A 25,411-nucleotide genomic window follows, 5' to 3' on the forward strand; every position below is an offset into this window, starting at 1 on the left:
CCTCGACACTCCACTCGCTGCACGGATTTAAAGACGACAGCGGCGGCCCTCCCCGTAGTCGGTGGGTTGTCGTCACTGACAGGTACGAGGGTTGCTCAACACTCTCCGAGGCTTGGATGGGATGCTTTCCACCTTATCGCCGGCTCTGCTTGTTCTTTCCCACAAACCTCTCGTCCGCTCGGCGATATCCACCGCTCGCAGTAGCAGAATCGGCGTGGAACCTTCAGCAAACCTACGTCAGCTGCTAACCACAGCAGCAGCAGTTCTACTGAGGTAGCAGTCCCAAACACAGCAGCAGCAGCGGCTCCGCAGCAAAAGCAGCAACAGCGATTCAGTGACATAAATTCACTGAAATCCACAAAATCCACAAATAACAGCCGCCGCTCGATCGATAGCCCCTCGGTAGCTCGATAGATCGATCCTCGCTGGCCGCTACGGTCACCCCAGTCACACTAGACCAGGTGTGAGCACTGCCCGAGCCCCTCCACCCCCTTACCGTCACAGTCGGCCATCTTGACGCTAACCTTTGAACCCGCCATCTAACTTTCACACTTCAAACCTTCATAACTCACTCAGTTTTAGGGCTAGAGGAACAACGTTGGTATGAAAAGAAAGTTCAGAACCTGTACTTTTTAAAATATGCAATAGTCAAATCTCAAATTTCCGACTTAAGACTCATTTCGTCGTGGAGGGTCACATTTACTGTATACTTATATGGCATTTATATTTCAAGACATCTGTTCACACTTCTTAGTTTATGTGACAATGCTTTTACATTAAAGTGGAATACATTATCTGCGTATGGAAAGCTAATATCATTTCTTGTAAAATGCTTCTGAAATTACGTTCATTTACCATATTGATAACATTGTCTTAACTTGCGATTTCTTTTCCTACTGCAGTGAAGATGACGCAGAAGAGGAGGAAGCCACAAATACCGAAAGCGCCGAAAAGTAAGTAATTAGTGTAAATCTTGAATAGTTTATGACATCGTCTGACGACAGATCCAACTGCTAACAAAGTTAAAGGTAGAGAAGAATGGTAGGACTAATACAACTTCCTAAGAAAAGACAGAAAGACAGTGTGAGAGAAATGTATTTCACTGGCGACTTTATTGCTAGTACGTGTAAGACAGGACACACCTGTCAAGGGAAACTGCTGAAGACAAAGCACATTATTTAGTTGGAAAGTAGCGACATTAACGCTCCCTGTGACGATGGAGCACAGTTTTGATGATCTCAAGAAAATTTATTCAAAGTAAAGTTTGCTTTTGAAATGTCAGGTGCCTGCAAAACTGAGGTACGAGTATAGATAAGGAAACAAACAAAGCTTCCCATGTCACAGACCATCATAACCCGTCGTCACCATTTCCAAATCCTACCCTCTGGTTGCCAATAGAAACAACTAGTCTCCAAGAAGAAATCTTTCCCCAAGTCTTTTAATCAGTTGCGATGCCACTGAGTGTGGTTGTGTAACTGACTGTTTGACTTTTTTATTTTATCTTTTTAGTCTATTATTTATGAGAGCTTCCAAGAAAGAGAAATTTCCGTCTTTGTTAAGGAGAGAAACAAAAAAAAAAAATAGAGATGCGTTGTGCTGTTCTTACAGTTTTATCGGAGCTGTCGTAAATTTAAAAACCTATTAAAATGTACATCAACTGTGCTGTTCTCCTCTCTTCATGAGAAGCTAAGGCATTTTACTTCATATTTCAATGTTTATGTTTTTGAAGAAAGTGCGAATGTTTATATCTGCTGTTGCAGGTCAGAAGACGCAGAGGGGTAAGTGGACATTACTAGTCAGAAAATATGACTTTCAAACGACATGTATTTGAAAAACAGAGAGATGGTGGGACTGACAGAAGGGTAAAGAGATGGAGGGTCAAACGTCTACATGACCAGTTCATGATGTCCATTGGACTGACAGACGGAAAGGCGCACCAAAGACTCGATATCATGTATTTGGGCTTAGCAAACAGATGTGTATACAGAGACGGGGGATATGTCTGGTAGATGTGTACGGAGACACAGAGACACTGTCTTACAGAACTGTCTTGTTTTAAATGCAGACTTTTTTAAAAACCTCATCGCACACGTCTAAAAGTTGGGTAGCTGCTTAAAAGTTTGTGAGTTACAAACCAACGAAGTAGGTTCCCGTGTAAAAGACAACAAAATACAGGAAAACAAGACACGTTGTCAATTGAAGGCAACATTTGATGTTTTCACTTTCGACTTTACCTGTGCTGCATTGTTTTTACCTTTCTTGTCCTTCTAAGAAATAATTACAATTTAGGTATAATTTAAACCTTAGATCAGTGGTTCTCAAAGTGTGGTCCGCGGACATAGGTCAGGTGGTCCGCGGCTGACAGTCGTCATATGTCAGCAAAGTGATGTTTAAAGTGATGCATTCCTCGCAGTAACATTTTAATTACAAATAACGAGGTCTTTTTTGTGTCAACTTATTACTATACTACTGTCACAGAAGGACATTTAGTTTTGAATTGTAATGAAACAAATGCGGAAATTTAAATTTGAAATTCATAGTACAGACTGATTTTTAGGCCTTGGTGGTCCACATAAAATTTTTTACTTAAGTAAAGTGGTCCGCGGTCCGAAATACTTTGAGAACCACTGCCTTAGAGAACTACTTGAAACCCTGAATTGATTCTTTCCTGCAGTGGAGAAGAAGCGCCAGAGGAGGAGTAAAGAACCGGATTTAATAACAAAAAATCGCAAAAAAACGCTGTGACCAGAAGTGAGGGAGCAACTCCATCAGCAAACGAACAGAACTTTCATAATTACTGATTTGTTTACACGTACGCTTGATTACGAGTTACCAGCATGTCGTAAGAGGATGATAGCACAGGCAACAACAAAATCTAGTATTTAAACATCAAAGGGTAGGTCTGAGCGATGTCTTTATTGTTTAGCTTGGTCACAGTGAAAACATCTGTATTGTTTAGCTAATGCTCCATGATAACATCTGTATTGTTTAGCTAATGCTCCATGATAACATCTGCATTGTTTAACTACATCTCAATGCTAAAGTCTGTATAGTTTAACTACATCTTAGTGGTGGAGAGCGTAGTCTGTTATTGTAATACACTGTACATCAATGCCGCAATTAGTGTCAAAGCATCACTAAACTTTAGAAAATGTGACAAGTAAACCTGGATGCGGATGAAAGAAAGTTTTTTACATAGGGTTGTAAGCAAAGCAAAGTAATCCGCAAAAGAATGCCTTTTGTTAAAATTGTGATATTTGTCAAAAATCTACAACCGTACCGCTCTGGCTGTAATCATAGGGAGGGAAACATAACTCCTCTAGAAAGGTGAGACAATTCTCACTACTGTACTGTATATCAGTTTACTGTTTATACTAATACACTCCTATTTCAGAGATACTTGTATAACTTAAGGTTATACTAGCATATTTATTAACTAAAGGTACACTGTATACACATTCCTGGCTTATATAGCCATACAATATATTGTTGATCAACTCCTGTTATGCAATTTACAAATGACTTCTGTATACCACACTGTCAGAGAGCTCGAGTCTTTGATATTAAAGTATACAGAAAGTCCACAAATATTCTCAGTGTCATTGATGACTTTCCACAAACGTGTTGCCAGCAGGTGTAGTAGTGTTCAACCAGTAGCACCACGTGACCACCAAGACAAACGTTCTCAAACACAACACACGTGTGCACTCAGAACACATTATCTTCATAACACGCTTCTCGTATAAGATTCAGGTGTTAAAGGCCAACACCCCACTGAGCGACAATCGCTTGAAATAAAGCACAGATATCACAAAACATAGTCCGGGGGATGAGGCTCGTGAACTCACAGGGTTCAGATCCCGTCTCGGGACACGCTCTGTATGTGTCACCTGTCCGCGGGACTGGCGTCGGGAGATAGCTCCGGGTCTTCTGATTTCCTCATCCCTTCCTGTCCCTCTCTCTAGTTTGAAATTGCCTCAAGGTGGAAGCACTTTCCTGTTGAAAGCGATACTCAAGGCTTGTGATAAGGCTGTGGCGACGGTCAAACGTTTCAAGAATTTATTTAGTTACATTTACAGAGCACGAGAGCAATACAAGAGAATACAAGAGAGGATTCGTTTCTCACTTAATTACCCCTTACTTCTCACTTAATTACATGAGTGTAGCAAGGACTATTACAAGCGATGACATAAACTGATTGTAAGATCTTGAAGTGAAATAATACCATAATCTTACCGACAGGACCCTTCAGATAGTTGTTTTGCGTCTTTCCTGTCTGACTACAGTTTCAGCAGAGTGGTTAGCACTTTAGTCGGGAGAAAGCGAACACACTTAACACTTATGCGCTCCTAAACTAATTCTCTCTCAAATATCTGTTTAATATTTCAATTCTTTAAACTTTATCACTTTTGCTCTTGTGTGTATGTGCGTGTGTGTGTGTGTGAGAGAGAGAGAGGGAAGGGAGAGATAAAAGAGGAGTAGGAAGCAAGAAGAGAATAGAACTAAAACTGAACTGTACTCAGTTACAGTACCTATATTCAGACAAAAATACTTTTTGTTTTAAGAAATTTAAAGTTAAATACTTTTAATTTGAATAACTTGAAAACATTATGAATACATATTCTCATTCTATTCCTGAGGACAGTTAAAAGTATATACTATATAGGATACAGTTGTCAAGACTGGTTCAAGTTAGTTCAGTAGTATTAGCAAACTGTTTAGGGTTTAGAAAGAGACTACGGCATGGCATCGTGAGCTTTACACTCACCATCGGCCTAAACACATGGCTCATCAAGCAGACTTAACAAACACACACATGGAACAGTAATCGCTGAATAACTAACGAACTTTGCGATCAGCAATAGGATTGATAAATTTGATTTTATTTCATCCAGCTGTACATGAAGGTGCGAAGGAGGTATCGGCCCTATTTCTAATGCTGTTGGTGCATTAAGGTGGTCATCAATCACCTGTCAATCACTCAAGATAAAACGCTCTTCATTGAAGTCAATCTACTTCGTCTCTATGATGTCAAAGAAATGTCATTGATTGATTAACCAGAGACTTAACGAATCATTCCACTTGTTTTACAAGCTTACATTGTATCCTCATGTCACTTAAACGATCTGTTTCTACATTACCAGTAGGTAAAGCCACGATAAATAAAAGGTAGTTGACAGAGTAGGTACCATACTCACAGCACACTTAAGTGCTGAATGTCTGGGGGTCTCCATGTTCTTTGAAGCCTTTACTGATCAGATTAAAAGTGTTTTTACTGACGCGAAAGTTGAGCTTCCTTGCATTTGTAACCAAGTGGTGTGTGGTGAGGGGAGTCGAACAGTGAGCACAACAGTCCAGCACTCAAATCAGAAAGGCAGGAACCTGTCAGCAGTTGCACAATTCTTTTAATGCCAATAGATCCACAGTCACGGCTACGTCCCTTGTCTCGCGTTTTCACTTCGCAGTTTTCTCCCCTGGCCTTGCGTCTCAGCTCTGCCCTTGTTTACCTCTCGGGTGGGTACCTTTTCGCGGTCTTATGCATCAGCACTATTCCCGCATGCATCAGCATTTTCTGCCTAACAACGCCGGACTACCGGCCCTCTACATCCCCGCCGACTCTTTCTCTAACACCGCCCTCGCTGATGAGCTTTTGCTAGCAATACTAGGGCTGGTATACAAGCTCGCCTAATATGCTTACGAGGGACCGCCAATACTTTAAACTTCTACAGAACATCTGTTGCTGCTGAGGCATATATGATAAGGGCAGGCATTCCGTCAATGTCTCGTGTGTCATTCTTGTCAATGACATTTCGTAGGCTCAGCCGTGGCAAAACAAGAAGAAAATAAACAAAATATCAAAACAAACTAATCAAAGCTTACAACACATCTATGTTATCTACAGTATCAATGAATAGTGTCACACACCGTTTTCTACACATGTGAGGTTTTTGCCTGTCTAACAGCAAACCGCTGCGATTTGTGCGGCTGGGATACTGCAGTCTGGAATCACAGTTACTGTCATATCAGGCACTACAGGCACTGTCATATCTGGAACTACAGGCACTGTCATATCTGGTACCACAGGCACTGTCACTTTTGGTACTGTCATATCTGGCAGCACACACACTGTCGCTTCTGGTACAACATCTGGCACCACAGGCACTGTCACTTTTGGTATCACTATAGTTCTCGCTTGATGGGGTGGAAGGGTACCATACCAGAACGGAGTTTCTTGGTCACTGTCGTAGTCCTGACAATTCTGTGTCTCCGGCAGTTGACTGTCCTCTAACTGCAGAGACGACTTCACTGCTCTGTTGTCGCTTTTGAGGGTCAGTGCATGGCCGTCAACAAGGGGCCTGACTGTGTACACAGCACTGTCATCAACAACTGGCCGGCTGGTGGTATTACAGGTACTCCGGCCGCTCCGCCCATGGAATCTGTCCTGTTGCAGTTCTGCTTGGCTCTGCCGTCGTTGTGGTTGTCGCTGTTGTAGTTGCACCGGCTTGCTTTGAAACTTTTCCTTTGGAATCGGCCGGCGATCACTGACTCGGCATTTCACTACTCCGATACCACAGACGAACGTGGCTTCAATGCTCTTGTATGACAGTCTGGGTTCAAATTCCAATTCACCTTTGCATAGGCTGCGGAAGCCTGCCTTGTGAATAACTGAATGGTGGACAAAGACGTCTTGATCGCCATTATCAGGTGTGATGAATCCCCATCCCTTTGCCACGTTGAACCACCTGCAGAAACCTCGCCTTCTGCCCCTCCACCATCGCTGTCATGGGGAGGTGCTGGTCGCTGGCCGCCCAGTTGTCTTGTCTGCTGTCGTCGCATACATTTCTGTTTGTGCTGACGATCAGCCTCGAAGGGGAAATCACGTTGCTGTGTCGTGTGAAGCCGGGAGGTCGCCTCCATCTCCAACTGTGTGACTCGTGCAGTCAGACGATCTATCTCATCCTCCCTGTCATTACACATCTCCTCTCTCTCTGCACGTCGGGCCGTCTTAAGGAGATCGACAAAAGAAGACCCATGGTCAGCCAGCTGTCTGGATGTTTCACGTCAGACCTGGCTGTGTTTAAGTCCTTTCACAAAGCGTGTCGCCAGGTGTGTACTGGAGATGGCGTCGCTCAGCAGGCGATTTGCTTTCGCCTGTAAATTTCTCAGTGTCGCAGCATATTCGATGACCGCCTCCTCACTCTGCTGTCGGCGGTTATAAAAACTGGTGATAATGTCTATAACATCTCTCCGCTCGCCGTATGCCTCTCTCAAAACATCCAAAATCTTTTCTGGCGTGTCTATCATGTCATGAGGGAACATCAGAACTCGCCGTCTGGCAGGAGGATGTAGAGGGCCGGTAGTCCAGCGCTTGTTAGGCAGAAAATGCTGATGCATGCGGGAATAGTGCTGATGCATAAGACCGCGAAAAGGTACCCACCCGAGAGGTATACAAGGGCAGAGCTGAGACGCAAGGACAGGGGAGAAAACTGCGAAGAGAAGGCGCGAGACAAGTGACGTAGCCGTGACTGTGGATCTATTGGCATTAAAAGAATTGTGCAACTGCTGACAGGCTGCCTTTCTGATTTGAGTGCTGGACTGTTGTGCTCACTGTTCGACTCCCCTCACCACACACCACGTGGTTACATCAATTGGCGCTGAGAGCAGGATTATTTGTCAGCGGGAAAAAGTGCACAATGGCTGCAGAATGCAGCGTGTGGTTATATCCTGAGCGCGCTGGACTACCGGCCCTCTACACATTTATATACTAGAGAGATTTGTAATGTAACCTTTAGAAAGTAATAATCTGAAGAAACTTAAATACTGACGCGAAATGTATGCTGAGTACTCCTTAATACAATCATCCGATGAAGCCTCTACAATGTCTTCTCGAGTTTTCGTCATGCGTGCATGTCACTGTCCATCCCGTTTTACAGAATCTTTGCTTGGAAAAAAGTTGCTGCTAATCAGACTGAAGAAACTGCAAGAAATCCTCGGTTGGCTCGGGTGACACACCCAGCAGTGTGAGGACTGGTGTACTGCTGGCTTCGTGTCGCCAACAATTGACTGTAAGTGAAGCAGTCAACGATTACAAATGAGATGATAGAATTAGAACTTTGTGTTGACGAACAGAACTGTGAGAGGCGTGTGTTTTTCATACATAGATGATAAGAGTTGAGATTAAGAGTTATTTGACTAAGTGTGATTGATGTAGGAAGTGCCCCGGAGATGAACATTGTATACATCGTTAGCTGTGTGTCGCCGATAGAGTATTGTGTACAGGTGAGCTATTATTTATGCAAATGTGTTTTGCAATCTGTAAATCCTGAGCCATCCCAGCAACTTATTAACATCTTGTGGACAGCCTCAGGGAATCGTTGTTTTGTGTGTTGAAACGCGTACGGATCTCGATACCTACAACAAGACTCATACTCCACAAATTTCGTACAAACGGGTATCAAACATACATTTGCACTTACCGGTAGTACAGTAACTTAATAACAAACCTGAAGGACACCGTCACTGTGTTAGTAATCAGTTGTATAGTAATAACAAGTTATTGTGTAAATACAATTTACAACAAAATTGGTCACTTTTTTCATTAGACTTTTCTTGACAGTTACATCTTTTAAAAAAGAAAGAATAATTATCAATAAATTACACTATTCAGGACGATGCAAACAGATACTGATTACTTTTCAAGTTTTTATAATACTAGAAATTAGTAGTTAATTGTTCATACTAGGATCGTAACATTTGTTATAGTTAATGCAAACTTGTGTAGCTGCATCTCTTTATACACGGATACAAAACATATCGAAACGATCCTGCTGTTATTGTCATTAAAAATTCTACAAACAAAATCAGTGTATATTTATATATAAAGTCAAAAGATTATTGTTGAGGTATCATGTGCCAAACTGTTATGTTTTGACTTGTGTAAACCTCAGGCAAGAAGGGATAAAAGAGAGGGAGTGTTATTTTAGGGTGTTTAATGATACATCGTGTATCACAATGTGATACAATGTGTATCGAGAACATTCAACCTTGCTGATGACATTCTTGTACATGGACCGACACGAGAAGAACATGACAAACGCCTAAATCTGACACTACAGAGGTTACAGGAGGCAGGTCTGACTTTAAACACAGAGAAATGCTCATTCCGAGTGAAAGAATCGGAATTCCTAGGACTTAAATTAACTGCAATTGCATAAATCCAGCAAAGGAATAAATGGAAGTCATTTTAAATGCTCGTTAACCAGAAACTGTGAGGGATGTCCGAAGCTTTTTAGGGCTGGTGAATTATTGTTCTCGATTTATTCCAAAACATGCCACCCTCACAGAACCGTTACGACCAAGAAGCATCCACATTTTGTGTTTCACCAAGAGCAGAAGGAATATTTGCAATCATTGAAAAAGGCTTTCAGTAGTACAGAGATGGTAGGAAAACTGAAATTATTATATAGGCTTCTCTAGTGGCAATAGGTGGTATACTCATACAATTACAAACAGAAGGCCAAAGAGTTATCTGTTATGCCAGTAGAAGTGTGACAGAGGTGTAGAAACGATATTCTCAAACAGAGAAAGAATCGTTTGCTATTGTCTGGGCCTGTGAGAAGTTTCAGCCTTATGTCACCCGGTTCGCATCATACTGAGTATACAGAGTTAGTTGTTGAAAGGGCATACTCAGCATGCTGCACAACATGTCCTGATGTTCCAGTAGTCTGTTCCCCGCATACAGGGCCGTGCTTAGGGGCAGGCGGACGAGGCATCTGCCTAGGGCCCCGCGCTTTTGATTGATATGGTAACTAGGCATATGGAAGTGTAGTCAGCCGTATCACATTCTCGCTGGACGCGCTTGGAGACAGAAGGCTGCTGGACACCGAGGATTTATCGCGCATGAACGTTCGTGCATTGAGCTATTGCTGGATTTATGTGCCACTAGGGGGGGGGGACAAGTTGGAACTGAGTGAAGAGGTAGGTATAAGGTATGTTACTGAGGTGTGGCCAGTCTGTGAATTGAGCGGATTGGGCCCCGCCCCTGGCTTTGCAGCCTGTAAGCGAGAGGTCTAGTGCTTTATTTCCTAGTTACTGAAACTTTTTTTTTCCCGTTTCTCCACCACCAAAAAAAAAAAAAAAAAAAAAAAAAAAAAAAAAAGAAATTACTACTACGTTAGTCTAACTGAGCTCGAGAAGGTGTCGGCACGCTGGGTGGATTGTAGGGTAGGAGGTAGGGAGGAAAGTTAATGCCACTGGACTCCGAGTCTCCGACTACTGCAACTAAAGAGAGGGACAATCGGACGACCACCGGACCGTCCGGACGACTACCGACGATGTAATAACACATCGGCCGGCAGGTCATTATCTTTCCTTTCAGTCTCCGACCTTCTTTTGTTTTTCGCCTAAGCATGAGCTTCGTGTAATGTATATTTGTTTCACGATGAGAAGGACCTAAAGTTTATAGATGTGTTATGGCACAAATGTTAACTTAGTTTGTCTAAGTTTTTTTTTAATTATTAAACTGCTTCTTTTCTTGACACCCACAATGCAGCGTGCTGTCAATGATAAAAGACGAGATATCCCTGAGGAAAAAAGTGACTTTAGATCCCAACTAAAACCGTGTGATCGTGGCGTGAGGGCCCCGCACATGCCCTTTGCCTCGGGCCCCGCGGGGGCTAAGAACGGGCCTGTATACATGTATATAGTTTTTGATACACAATGGGAAAACTGCAGAATTAACTTAAGCAAAGAAAAATTTTAAAAGTATTTAAGATTCCTGGTTAAGGCAGTAGAAATGTTCAACATAATTAACTAAGAGAGAAAGAGAGATCGAGGCTTTTGCTGACTTCTTTTCGTGATTGTGTGCCGTATAGATTAATTAATTAATTTATTAAGTTTCTTTTGCTAGTTGCGAGCTATTATAGCTTTTTTCATATTCATTTGGTAAATGTCAAGAGCGGTGCTCAGTGATGATGACGATGACGACGACCAGGATGATAACAGCAACAATTTGGCTGTTGATGCTTTTTCTCCCATGGAATATTACAGTTATCGATGCAAACTTCTAATAAAATGTACAGATTTATAGTCAGTTTTAAGTATAACCGCCATATGTAATACATAACCCCGTCAAAACACTCCACTGTCGGCAATGCAATACAACTTTATTCATCCACTAAGGGAAATTCAAGGTGCAATAGGACTAGTATTGCCAGTACTGGTTTAATGGTCGGGTCGTTCTCAGACTCGAATCAATAGGAATGAAACGCCAATGAAATTACAAGTCTTGGGAGTTGCTTTCTTTTTCTCCATTTTTTTTTTTTTACCGTTAAGAATGCATGTGGAAGGTAGAAGCTGCCAACTACAGAACAACCACCGTATGCATGACAGAAAGACAGCCTGACTGTAAAACACTTCCTCAACCGTGACCTTTATAGCCAAGATTCGACAAGCATGAGTGGAGAAGCTCGGACAGGACTTGTCACAGTCGATGTACACAGCAGCTACAAACTCCACAAAAAGGTGAGAAGCACAGAGAGCGCAGACTTTTATGTGTAGTAGCTTATTGTGCCGACATCCACCTATATCAGACCGGGTAAGTTTGGCCGCCTGCTCTTTATCTTTCTCTGGCTCCAATGTCTGGGATGCTTTGCCACCATCACTTCTCACAGGCACTTTGCTGTCTTCAGGTCTGCCTGACACACTTTCTGCTGGCGCCTGCACTGATGTATGTGAGGTGTGTGTGTGCCACAGCGCATAGAGCTGTCTGCCGGCACAGAAATGCTCAAAAGCTTTCATCGTCACCTTCATCTAGCAGATACATAATTAAATGTAAACCAGATGCCATGTACGTGCTATTTCAATGTTATGTGTTTTCATTACACACACATGATGTACATCAAACAAAGTCGTATGTGTCGGTGGAGGCGGAAGCAGGTATTATATCCTGGGCGAGGGAAGTAAAATGAAAAATACCTCCCCAGCCACCATGAGTTCAAAATAGTTTTGTACTAATCTTATTATTAATGGCATACAGAAAGAAAGTTCAAATAATTGTATAAATCTATAATTGTTTTTAATCTTGAAATGTGTTGATATTATGTTCGCTGGGAAGCTTTTGTAAAGATTCGAAGCATGAGAATATTTAAATAGCACATAAATCTTCGGTACACCCAAGCCAAGTTATTCTTCCTTTCGGTGGTTGAATCCCGACAGACGAGGGGTCAGCGCCGCGGTGTGTAGTGGAGTGTGGTTCACTGTGTCTCGGGCTCGACTTTAGACAGCCTAACGGAAACCTGCCATCTTCTTCCGCGTAAACTTAACATCTCCTTCCGCAGAAACTTCACATTTCCTTCGAGGAAACTAGCAGTTCCCTGATAAACTAGATATCTTTTATCTTAGGGGGTGGGGGAGGGGAGAGAGAGAGAGAGGAGGGAAAATATCCTTCAATCTGTGTTCGTTTCTCACATCTCTCGATCGCATTACTTATGGCACCTATCTGATCTCTTTCCCGATGGATCTGATGGCATACTTAACATGTACAACATTTTGTTAAGAAAGAATTTTAAAGCTTAGCTTGATATCGCAGAGTAATGTGTCTCTGAACAATGTTGATTGAAGGGGGCGAACTATTTCCGTCATTCGGAAAGTTGTCTGCATTATTTAATGACATATATATATATATTCCGTTTAGATGCGTGAAATGAATAATAGAACTAAATATAAAAATAATGTCTCTTACAAATATCTCGGTATTATCTTTAATAACTAGTTTAGATGGGACATCAACACTAATTAAACATGAGGATATCCTCTGTAAGAGCCAGAAACGACTGTATCTGATACGGAAACTCAATTCTTTTCTGTCTCCTCTGTCATCCTCAGTAGGTTCAGCCTTTTGTCATCAGCAAAGTCCTCTCTCATCCTCTGTATTTTGATCACGAGTTGGTATATATGAGTTTTTAGTATTGACATACTCTCTGTAGGTACACGATGGCTGCATGTGTGCAGAACCGATCGTCACCTCAACGTGACATTTACTCGATAAATAAAGTCTACTGGCCGTCATCTTGTACTAGCCTGAGGTCACACTTGTATATACTGTATATATGTTACTGTGGATTTATATGTGTGTGTGTCTGAGTGTGCAACCCCCTTCTTATTTTTAAGGGGGTTCTTCTCCAAATTAGAAGGGTGACGAAAATTGAGAAACTGTACGCATTTTTCAACAGCCTGTATATGTGCTTTTCTCTATATATTATACTAGTCTGCGCACTATCTGGAGTTGCCCTTGTGGATCAACATGGTTGCATTGTACTGTATGCAGCTGTAATTTGTATGAATCACGAGCAATTGTGTAAAAGGTAAAGGCTGTCTTCTAAGTCCTAACCATACACATCGCTCTAACCACTCGACCGGCCGGCTATCCGATTGTCAACATCTACGTAGATATGTACATTTCATTCAGTAACGTATGTAGACTGAAAACATTAGGACACGAATTTGTATTGCATCCATGATTAGGACAAGTGCACTAGCATCTACATCACTTGAACATAGAGTATTTAGTAGATGAACATAACTCTCACTAAATGAGGACAAATGACTCGATAGGGATCAAACTTGATCGAGTACCCCACTCCATAGAAAAATCCCCCAGGCCCGCTACCTGTCTGCCCACCTACCTGAGGCCTGGCAATAGTCTACTGCAGACTTGAAACTCATCTGCATGCGTGGTGCTTGGGTGTTTTTCCTCAGACATTTCTTTAAAGGAACAGGGAAAAGAAGAAGGAAACAAATGACTAACTGGCCGGGCCCCTTCATAGCCGCGGGTCCGGGTAGACCTCCTGCCCCCACTCCCTCCTCAGGCCTGCGCCCCCTCACTTCCCCTGCCAGCCGAGTAACGCCCTGATATCAAACTGCTCCGCCCTAACAAAGAGGCCTATCATGTACATGAAGCAATCACCGAAACTAAGGAAGCTGTGAGTCGACTGGGGATTTCGCAACCTCAGTGAGCACAACACCCGGCCACCTGAGGGAAGCTAATCGACTGTCACGTGATTCTACCCTATCCCGTCACACCGACACTAGCACACCACGAACTCACATCTCTCCCGACTCGGGTACCTACCTCAGACTGTGAGTATACTTAATGTTGTGTTTATAAGTTACCTGAAGTAGTGTCAAGACGCTCAGCAGCAGTAAGTACAAGACTGACACGGACGGCGGTTGGGACTCAGTGACAGGGTCAGTGACAAGTGATTGTAACACTGACATCAGGAAGCTTGAGCTCCACACCGCGCTGACCTTGGTGTGGATATAAAGCGTGTAGTGAACATTTATTGGATTGTTGACAGTTCATAAATCAGTGTTGTGGTTGGCTTGCTGTACAGCGTTGACTCGCGTGTCTGGTCTCACTATACATGGCATACTTATAATACATTGTATTTCGTTAACCATTTCCTTACAAAAACAGGGTAGATCAATGCACATTTACTATTTGGGTAGCGCAGTGGTAAGAACAAAACTTAATAAATTGTTTCTCACCATTATCAAGGATTATGGTTTATCGAGTTTAGACCTGATGCGTCAACCTGGAAGTCTATACACTTCCTCCTACACTGGCCTCGTTAATTTGTGCAATATTGCACAATCATCATAATAAGAGCAAGCACTTTCTGTCAGATAAACCAGCCAATTAACCAATATTTATTGTTTTATCAGTTTCATTTTTCAAAAACTTGCCTTACAAGATTCAGGACTGCAATATTGCTCTGTAAATCACAATTTTGACCTGTTGACCTCTTTATCAAAACCTTAATAATGATTAATGAGGATATATGTAGCACTTTTCCAGTCAGCTGCTCATATTACTTTACATAAATAATATACAGACTGAATCACCATGCAACAACCATGCACACGTATTCACATATAACACGCTCACTTCTACAACATACACCCACTCATGCGCAAAATAAATTACAGACACACAATATGCACGCTTATGATCAGGACAGGTTCACAGTGAACTCGCTCTGAAAAGATGTATCATAAGCTTAGATTTAAAGCTTAGCTTCCTTTACAGTATATCCTGTTTCTCACATGCACAAACACATTAGCCACCATAAAGACAGTGGAGCTACAAAGGAGAGCTTATAACTTCTCAAGATTTAAGTTTTGTTTTTTGCCATTGTTGTTTTCTGTTTCCATTCAGCCAGTAAGTGAATCTCTGTTTATAGTAACCACTGAACAGACCAAATTGGTCAGTACACACAACTAGATGTGTAGTTTATAATATGAATAATAATAATAATAAATTCTGAATATTTGCAGGAAAAAATGCAAAGTATGTGTTTCAGCTAGACTAATGAGCAATGTAATCTTGATTACGCTGTCAGTTTACTGATAATAGAAGACAGAAGTAGATAGCTACTTGCCTTTCACCTTGCTGCTTGTGTTCTCAACCTGCTAAATCTGGCTCTTCATTTGGTCTTAAGGACTGGGGAGCATTTTGATAAAACACTTGGGTGCACTGTGCTTTTTCTTATTGTGTGACAGAGCACGTATAAGTTATGCCATGTCACAAACACGTACAGGTTAAACAGTTCAGACTATCTACAGTTGCTGAGCTCAGATGTGTGCAATACATAAAGTAGTCTGCTGAGTGAGTGTGCAAGTATTATCAAATACAGAAGTGAAAGGGTTGTGGGGGCTGCTAATGTCAGGTATGGTTGTGTGTGGGAATGGGTGGGTGGGGAATGGGATCGGTATTAACCTTAAAAAGTGGGGCCAATGTTGTTAGTTGGAGCCAGAGATATTCTGTGTATATATATAGATGCAAATATGATCTGGATTTTATCAAGATTTATGTGCTATTCTTGTGGCATGGTGGTGAAACTTGTATTTGCATCACACATTATGGCATTTGACCTTTTATTATTTTATTATGACAAATGAGAGCTTTATTTATGAGGTAACAGAATAAGCAAAAAAGTTATTTCTTTTTTTAATCTAGCCCTTGATCAAACTAGAGCAAATTCAAACACTACCTTGCTGCAAAATAAAAGCACTAAAATTATTGAAACTATGTACAGAGAGATGGGAGTTGATGACTAAATTATGTTGATTATATTAGTGTATTAACTGGGTTTATCAGGTCAGTAATTCTTTCTTCCCGATATGCAATAAACATTCAGCATATTTAATGAAAGTGGGTTTTTTTTCAGGTTTTATACTAAATACAAGGTAATTGCCATCTAAAAATGACAGGTAAGTGTATGCTAATTTAAAAAATAGATCAGAGAAAATTTTTTATAGAAATTTATTTGCCATCATTGTGGGTGTAGTTTAGCACCTATATATACACACACACACACATGTATGAATTTTATAACATTTTCTGTTATCACACATGTGTTATTCCTTATCTTTTAAATTTAATAATGTACATATCATTTTACTTCATATTTAAAAGGTCTGCTTTTGAGTTTATGAAGCATCTGAGTTAATATTTTGCCTTGTTAATGGTTATTTGATTGTGTACAGGACTAATCAAACCAAAAAAATATGAATGGAAAGATTCAAATCTTGCTCTGTTTGGATCAGAGCTGGAGCGAAACATTAAAAGTAAGTTTTCACTTAATTTGGCAGCCCAAGATTTAAAAATGTTTATAGTGTTATTGAGTTGCTTCTGTGTCAAGTGTTACAAGATAATGTTATAACGAGGGGGGGGGGGCTGTATGGTTTGGAGTGGGGGAAGATGGAGCCTCAAGTATGATAACACTGTTTAGGTATGGGCTGAACAGTAACCTTGATTGTCCTCCTTGAATTCATTGCCTGCCTGTATCTGACAACATTCTCTTGCCTACTTTGCCTTCGTCTTTTCATCACCATTCATCTTTTTTTTGAGGTAGTTCTGAATACATGAACTGGTGACATTTCGATATCATATGTAACAAATATAGAAAATAAAACATGAATGTGTGTGTGTACTTACAACTAAAGCAAATGTACATGTTATCTCACCATACTTAAGATACATAAAAGCTCCATAACATAAGCTTTCTTAACAAATTCAGTATCGCCTATGTTTATTGTATTTTAGTTACAGCACTTTTCTTGCTTGATTAGCACGCAATGTAGAGGGTGCAATTGTAAAGGGAGTTCACTGAGTTCTATCCTAATCAATTATTTTGCTCTTCCATAAATTAGAGGCATCTGCATCTACTGAAGAGGCTTGGAAAGGAGCTGGTCGCAAACCAGGACTTCAGATTTGGCGAATTGTGGTAAGGATGTGTACAGATGTTGTAATCTTGCTAGAATAGTTTTAAAAAAAACTGCTTCCAGATTTTAGCATATACATTGTTTAAAATTCCTCATAATAATTTTATTGCTTCTGTAATCATTTCATATACCAGGTTTTAGATTTATGTTCAGTAGCACATTAACTCTAATAGGCATCAAGAATTTTTTCTTTATTTTTGGGGTTGGGTCGAACATACAGATAATATTCTTGCAGCAAATGACATTTGTTTTCTGGAACAGTTGGAAGTAGACATTAGATTGCGAGTTTATAAAGCTATTATAGATAAAACTGGATGTTAAATGTGAAACAATATACTTACATGTATTTGTAGCTGTGCTGTTACTCAAAAGTGTGTTCCCCCTCTTAAAGAATTCATATTTAAAATATGTTCTAGCAGTGTTTACAACATGCCCAGCCATCATAAAACATGTTTTGCAGTGTTAGGATAATCACAGTATGTGAACTGCTTTTGTGCAATATTTTAAACAACACTTAAGTTCTGAATTGCATAAATTAATACTGAGCCCTACAAGAAAAATATCCCCCCCCCCAAAAAAAAAGGAAAGAACAAAAATGAAAAGACAAAGTAACCTTTGAAATTTTGACTCTTAATATTTTTTTTTTTTGCAGAAATTTAAAGTGACAAGCTGGCCAAAGGAAGAGTATGGAAAATTCTACTCTGGAGATTCGTATATTGTTATGAACGTGAGTATTTTATTGCAGTTGTTTTAAATTTGGATGATTAAAATACATGGGAGTATTTTGTTAATAAAGTGTCACTTGGTTAGAATAAGTTAAAGTCAGTAGACATTAAAAAGACTACATTAAGAGCTACCAACCTTTACAAATTTTTTCGTTTTTTTTTAAAAGAAAAAAATATCCAAAGAATTATGGTAGTACATTACTAGTAAGGAAAGAACATATATATGGCATGTTAGGTGGATATTCACGTGTCTGCATGTATAGTGATGCACTAATAAATGTAGAGACAGTTACACAAAAAATCATTTCAGGACATGATGCATTGATAAATGAGACATTCCCCCCACCACCTGCTTTACTGTCTGTAAAATAGCTTGATGGATTCATGACTTTGCTAAGCAGATCTGTTTACCCACACAAAGAAATAACAGTTCCAGGACTCTGATGTGCCGTAGATGTTCCAGTGTGCATAGAACAAGTCTTTTTAATTTTTAAAAGATGTAGTATTCTGAGATATATACTTGCTTAAACAAAGAAAAGATTATTTTTTTTCAGTAGTGGATACACAGCTCTATGGTATTTTTGAATGGTCAAAGAATTTAGTCTTTTTTTTTCAGACCTACAAGGAGCCAGGAGGGGAAGAGTTACAGCATGATATTCACTTCTGGATTGGACAAGAAAGCACACAGGTAAATGCAGATCTGAGACTGTAAAAGCTTTACTGAAGAAATACATTGCATTACTTAATTCTCATGGTGTCAATATTTCACCACGTTAAACACATGCTTTTCTGTGTGTCAAAATTGCTAGAGTTTGCTGAGGGACCATTCAGCTGGGTGGCAATACATCTTTGTTGTTTCCTTTGGGAAATGTTTGCTGTTTCTGTGCAGCCTTCTTGTCCTTCCCCACCTCTTCCCCCCTCTTACTTGCTGATAATTTGGTGCTTTCAATGTCACACTTGTGACAGTGGCTTCAGACTCATGCAGATGGGTTTCATCCTTATTTGGATGTCTTGCAGTGGGTTTTGACTTGAAGAGGATTAAACAAAGAAGGAAAGGACTTCTACAGGGCAGTCAATATTTTTTCCGCTTTTGTTTATTGCATTTTAGTTATGTTTTAGAAGAGAAAAATGCTTTCACCTGTAGGCGATTTTGAACTGTGGGAATATATGAGAGAGGAAGGTGTTGTTTATTGTTGCTGGTGCCCTATTCCAGTTGTCCTCTGCTCTTGGTGTCCAGGAGGCCAGCAGAGGCAAATATTTATCATACAGTGTGCATGTACACTGCTACAATTTACAGAGTAAATATATTTCACCAAACCTGTAAAGAAATGCAAATCATTAAGTTTGGTCTTTAATGCTATTAATTCTCTAGGTGTTTTAAAAAATATGAACACCAACTGAATTTTCAAGTTTTGTTGCATTAAATTTGGGATTTTATTAAATAGGTTTGTCCAAAATGGTAAAGTTAATAAAATTTAATTATTAGACTCTTTTTTGTTTAAGGATGAGTATGGTACAGCTGCTTACAAGACTGTGGAACTAGACACATACCTAAATGATGTGCCTATTCAACATCGCGAGGTCCAGGGATTTGAGTCTGATCTATTCAGATCTTACTTCAAGACCATCACGTGAGCATATTCAGATGTACAGCTTTTTATGGACTTAAGTATGAAAATTTTTTGTATTCTGTATGAATTTTTGCTGGCACCTTCTCATCTAAACTGTCTCATAAGTCTAGGAAAAAGGATAAAAAAAAAATATGTTAGCATGCTAGTTGGACCATTGTCTTACATGTTTGGGGGCAAGTCAAAATGGCGTCAGCTGGGGTTAAAGAAATTAAAGAGAAACAGCTGGGCCTGGCTGATTGAGGCAAATCTTCTGTTACTGGAATTTCTCTAATTATGAAAGCTTGTATGAATTTTGTTTTAGAAATGCTTATGTCGTCACCATTGACTAAGGGCAGATCGAGTCTGCTTGCTAGATAAGTTTAACCATCAGATTGTATTCTTTATTTGCATTGAGCTTTTTATACATTATGTATGCTATGAAAATACATTATGTACTTTATATTATTATTAGTTGTATTCCATTAATGTGCTTTAATTGGAAAATATGTCATTTTCTCTGCTATGAAGGATTCTGTGACACTTCTGTTATAGCATCATGAGTGGTGGAGCAGAAAGTGGTTTCCGCCACGTTAAACCAGAAGAGTACAAACCTAGACTGCTTCACTTTTGTGGGACTCGTAAAAACATTGAAGTGAAGGAAGTGAGTAAATAGTACATGGCACAGTGTGTCCTTTTTCAGATTTCAGCCTGAAATTGTGTAATGCATGTTGCTCCACTTTACCTGTTTGATTCAAAGGTAAAGGAACCAGTCTGTGCAATGCAGTATCTGATTTGAATGGTGCATAAATATACAGTTTATGAAGCACTTTGGCCAAGTAGAATACTAAATAGCATAATATAATTGTACCTGTTACCATGTAAGTATTATACTTGTCTCTGTGCTGTCATGCTAAATCTGTATTCTTCTTTGTTGGATTTATATGTTGTTCTTGAAAGACATCGCTTGATTGGTTATATTACATTGATGCACAGTCCTGAAAGAAACATGAAATCTATAAATGGCACCTAGCAAAATTCAAATAAAATTCAAAAACAAATCAGCAATTTTAAAAAAAAAAAAAGAAAAAAAAAAAAAAGACATCGTAGAACATGCCACTTGAGCCTTATAAATTAAGTGTTGAGAAAGTACACATGCAAAAAAGAGGATGACTCTTATCTGTGGTTCATTATCAAAGAAATGACTAGCTGAATAAAATATAATCATTGAATGCTCAGGTGCCGTTGTGTAAAAGGCGTCTAAAATCAGATGATGTCTTCATCCTTGACCTTGGCAACACACTTTACCAGTGGAATGGCAATGGAAGTAACAAAGATGAACGCTTCAAAGTAAGTGAGAGTAATCAAATAAGACAGGGTTGATTTTTGTGTTGCTATATCAGATCCTTGTTTTTATATAGCCCTGCAAACAGGTAAAAGATGCATGTGCATGATTATAGTTCCAGATATAATTTCACTCACTCCATTATTTTAATCAGTTATCCACTTTTAATGGTACAATTTGATATTAGTGAACAAATTCAGTGATTTTGTTGGCTTCATTTTGGCAGGCCATGCAGTATGTACAAGCACTGGACTCTGAAAGAAGTGGCCGCCCCAGAACAGAGGTTTTGGAAGAATCTTCTACTGAACCTTCTGTAAGAATGCATTTTTATTAGGTGTTGTACTGCTGGATAATATGAAAGATAAATCAGTGGTGCAACAGCTAGCACGTCACCAACACAATGAGGATTGGTTGTCTAAGGCATGCTAGTCTTTCTGTGGCACCTGCTTACAGGACCGGCTACTTTACCATGATATAGCTTTAGTTGCCAGCCAGCATAAATGCCATTTTCCCCTTTCACTCACTTTCTGGCTAGATAATACCAGGTCATAAGGTTTCTTTATTTCGTGAAGTTAAAACTGTCTTTTTGTGACACAGTCTTCATTGTATCTTTAACATTACATTGGTTGTGCACATTGAACTAATAATAAATAAATTTGTAGAGCAAATTTTACCACTTTGAAAATAAGCTGTATGTTTACGAAAGCAAAACATGCACAAATGGGACATAGAGCAAAAGTAACAAAGAAAATAAACATAGCAAGTATAACATGCCTCAACAACACAGCATTAAAGTAAAAGAGAAAGATCTTGCAGTCAAGGCAATTAGATAACTGAATTTTATAAGGCAATACATTCTCTTTGCAGCATGAGTTCTACAAGGCCTTGACTAATGAAGATGATGATGATGATGACAGTGCTTTTGTGGCTAAGGACAAGGAGACAGAACTTTATAGGTAATAACTTAGAGAGGTTCAAGAAAGAAGTAATATTTGATTTCCTTAATCTGCCTTCTAGAATGAATGAAAGAGATAGGGAGAGTACTGAGTATAAAAATGTAGTGCATGGTGCAGGTTATTGGTTTTATTAGTTTCTCTTCTGATGTGATTAAAGTTATTGAAGTTAGATTTCAGTATATTTTTTAAACAAAACAGTGTATAAGCAATTTTTTTTAAAGTTTGAACCAGTCTTCATGCAGGGCTAAAGTTTTACATTTAAAATATTATCAACAGATTGTCAGATGCCAGTGGTCAAATGACCTTCCGCAAAGAGAAGAGAGGATCTGTGGATAAGAATGACCTCGACACAAAGGTTACATCTGCTTTACTTTAGTTGTGTGTGTGTGCTTATGTGCGCTCATGCATGTGTGTGTGTCTGTTTCTGTTCTTGCATGTGGAAAGACCTAAATCACTAAATGGAGACTAATTATTTGAACCCCAGGATGTGTTCATCATTGACGCAAAGAAAAGCTGTTATGTGTGGATTGGTCGTGGCACATCTGAAGGAGAAAAGAAGAATGCCATGCAGTATGCTCATGTAAGAATAAATCTCCTTTTATTGCATGTTGTGGTGCTTGCTGATAAGGTTCAAACCATTTACTATAGGATGAGTGATTTTCTTTCTTTTTCTTTTTCTCTTTGACATCAGATTTTAAGAAATGTTTGTGACTGGACATGAGGAGGCTAATAGCTGCTTTATTTTCTTTAAACTTTGGAATCCCTGATAGCACATGTTCATGCCTGGTAGCACTCTAACTAAAGCATTGCAGAAAGACTTGGATATAGTGTGTGTAAAATGATTAGGAGAGAATATTTTGAAAAGCAATAGAATGTTACTTTGTTATAGTATTTCTTTATGTATGTATGGGAATGGCAGTCCTGCATTGCAATGGTAAAATTTATTTGTAAGGATAGGGTGCTGAGGGGCTTAGATCATGGCTTGTGCATCTAATTTCTCTTGGAAGTGGCACCTCTGTCCAAGACTAACATCAGAAGTCTTTTTCTGGCTCTCCAGTTTCTCCCCTCTGTCATTTTAACAAATGAAGAAGTTACCAAGGGAGGTTTACTTGTTCTGAGGTAGATTCTTCTTTTTGCAGTGTTACCTCCAGAAGACTGATCATCCTCTCGTGCCTGTTTCTTGCTATGCTGAAGGACGTGAACCACATGTCTTCTTCCAGGCCATAGCTGTCTGCTGAAGAGCAGGGCATCATGCATGTATGGTTGCCTTTTTTATATTGAATGTCAGCAAACTAACCCTAAAGTAGATGTTTTTTTTATTTGGTGTATATTCTCTTTATTTCTTCCATGACAACAAGGCAGTTGTTTTTTATTTCAGAGGAACAAATATCTTTTTTGAGTGATTATCAAAATGAATATTATTTTTACAAGCAGAGACACATGCATGTACATGTATTTACAGATATTGATATGTATTTCTGACCATGCAAGTTTGTAGTTGTTCTTAAGTATAAAATGACCATTACATAGCAAAATATTAGAAATTTTTTAATCAGCAATTAACTCTAATTTTATGACTACAAGTGAACATGTATGAAATCTGGTAAATGAAGAAGGAAAGTGGCTTTTAGATCATGAGCTCCTGTGAGAAGATAAACTACCTAACTTGTGTAATATTTTGACATTATCTGCAAAATGACTGCTAAACAGATTGATTACCGCTTGTATTTTGACTAGTGTCTCTCAGCTCTTCTGTTAAAGAAAAACCATGACTTGCTCCCACCATGTCAGTTGAATAAGCTTTTATCAACATTCCAAATTATTAGAATGAATAATTGTTTTAATAGAATAAGAATATAGCTTTATAATGGTGCATAAAACATCATTAACATAAGATTTTTGAAGGTGTCTGTTTTATACAATATTTTGCATGTGAATAGGTGTACTGTTACAACCGCTGGCATACCTGCTTTGATTTGTGGCAAATGAAAGTCTTTAGTTAGCCTTGAACAAAAATTGTGTCAACACTAAACAGCTTGGTCAGTGCTGATTCTTACTGGTTACAAAAACAGAACTGATCACCTGCAATAAGAAAGGTTAAAGAATTCCTGTTTTGATAAGGTGTTGCTTATAGCTTAATTTCTAACCTTGTAGTAAGCACTGTCTCAGTGAATGTGAATGGGTACTGTTGTTTGATGATTTCTATGCACCATTGTATCCATGCAGCACTATCCATGTTTTGACATTTTGTTTTTACGCGAAGCATTATCCATGGGAAAGTGTTACATTTAATCACACCTATTTTTATCCCTAGTCTTATTGTACTCATTTTATGCTTTCAGTGTGGTTTTATTTGCTTTTTTTAAAGTTCTTGGCTTTATTGTGCAGCTGTTATAATGCTGAAAAATGACCAATTGAACAAAAATGGTATATATGTGTTCAATGAAATATAAAGCATTTTTAGGGGTTTATGTTTCATGCGATTTTAAACTTTATTTTGTACTTTTTGATTCTAAGACAGTTTTACTGAAGATAATCTGAATACAAGAGTAGCTTGTACATAGTTGCCCATAGTGATGTCTAAGGCTCTCCAAGTTTTACAAAATGGTTGACGGACAGTTCTTGTTGTTCCTAATCGCCCCAGTGGAGCATAGAGCCACAAGCTACAACTTGATGGACCGGTACTTGGATATCTTTCAATCTTTACAGCTTTATCAAACCATTGAAAAACCACAGAGCCTCTGTGGATGAGCAAAGAATAATAAAACGCATAGTTTAGTCACTTCTGCATTGGCAACTGAAATAAAATGCAAACTGTTTTTAAAACTGTGCATATTCAATCTGCCTTTCTGACAATTGTTCTTGTACTTTACTGAAATAAAATAAGTAATGGAGAATAGATCTTGATAAGAATATTAGAATGCACCCACAGCTGCAAAAGAATGTACATATCCATGTCCTTACTTGATTGCAGGTGACCACACAAGCATGCATACAAAAAGACTGAAGTGGTTAAAAATAGTACATTTATTTTGATAATTTTAAAGAATGAACAAAGTTAACACCAAGTAACAGTTACTGTATATCACACATAGAAAAGGTAAGATCTTGTGATGAGTCTTGGCAGTCCACTCAGCACTATTTTAAAAAACTATTAATAGACGTAGAGTGAGAAAAACGGTTGGAACTAGGGATCAGACATAAAAACTGTCCTGTTTGAACATTGAGAAATAAATATTAAGAACATGTTTAAGCCTCCTACGTTTAGATGGAGTCAGCATATCACTTTTTCCAAATTATTCTGTTTTAAAGCAGAATGGTGTTATATTGCCCCTTGTTTAACTCAAGGGAGATGAGTCAGTTATGTAGGACCTCCACCTCTAAAGTGTATGAATCTGTGTATAAATCATACACCGCATACAATTTCCAAAAGGTATCACTATTGAAACAGGTGTTTCTGAGCTTCCACAGGGGGTTAAAAAGAGGATACAA

General features: G+C 39.2%; 2 protein-coding genes across 4 annotated transcripts; one reads left to right on the forward strand and one right to left on the reverse strand.

Annotated features, from left to right (window-relative positions):
• Nucleotides 1-3,376: 3,376 nt before the first annotated feature.
• LOC112572074 lies at nt 3,377-7,305 on the reverse strand. The gene is made up of 3 exons (XM_025251599.1): nt 7,069-7,305; nt 5,281-6,778; nt 3,377-3,996 (listed from the first exon to the last, which is right to left on the reverse strand). The coding sequence occupies exons 1-2, from the start codon at nt 7,303-7,305 to the stop codon at nt 5,957-5,959; spliced, it is 1,059 nt and encodes a 352-aa protein (XP_025107384.1). The 3' UTR covers nt 3,377-3,996; nt 5,281-5,956.
• Nucleotides 7,306-11,404: 4,099 nt separating this feature from the next.
• On the forward strand, nt 11,405-24,750 carry LOC112572969 (gelsolin-like protein 2). 3 transcript variants are annotated; one of them, XM_025252990.1, is made up of 14 exons: nt 11,405-11,523; nt 16,230-16,272; nt 16,549-16,629; nt 17,215-17,288; nt 17,939-18,013; nt 18,628-18,699; nt 19,515-19,642; nt 20,174-20,282; nt 20,858-20,968; nt 21,190-21,276; nt 21,831-21,919; nt 22,196-22,274; nt 22,404-22,499; nt 23,059-24,750. In XM_025252990.1, the coding sequence occupies exons 2-14, from the start codon at nt 16,266-16,268 to the stop codon at nt 23,155-23,157; spliced, it is 1,107 nt and encodes a 368-aa protein (XP_025108775.1). In that variant the 5' UTR covers nt 11,405-11,523; nt 16,230-16,265; the 3' UTR covers nt 23,158-24,750. The 3 variants fall into 3 exon arrangements, with proteins under 3 accessions (XP_025108775.1, XP_025108777.1, XP_025108776.1); XM_025252992.1 differs by having other exon boundaries at nt 11,465-11,596; XM_025252991.1 differs by lacking the exon at nt 11,405-11,523 and adding an exon at nt 13,959-14,139.
• Nucleotides 24,751-25,411: the final 661 nt, after the last annotated feature.

Source organism: Pomacea canaliculata, linkage group LG9, assembly GCF_003073045.1.
Source record: "Pomacea canaliculata isolate SZHN2017 linkage group LG9, ASM307304v1, whole genome shotgun sequence".
Lineage (NCBI taxonomy): Eukaryota > Metazoa > Mollusca > Gastropoda > Architaenioglossa > Ampullariidae > Pomacea > Pomacea canaliculata.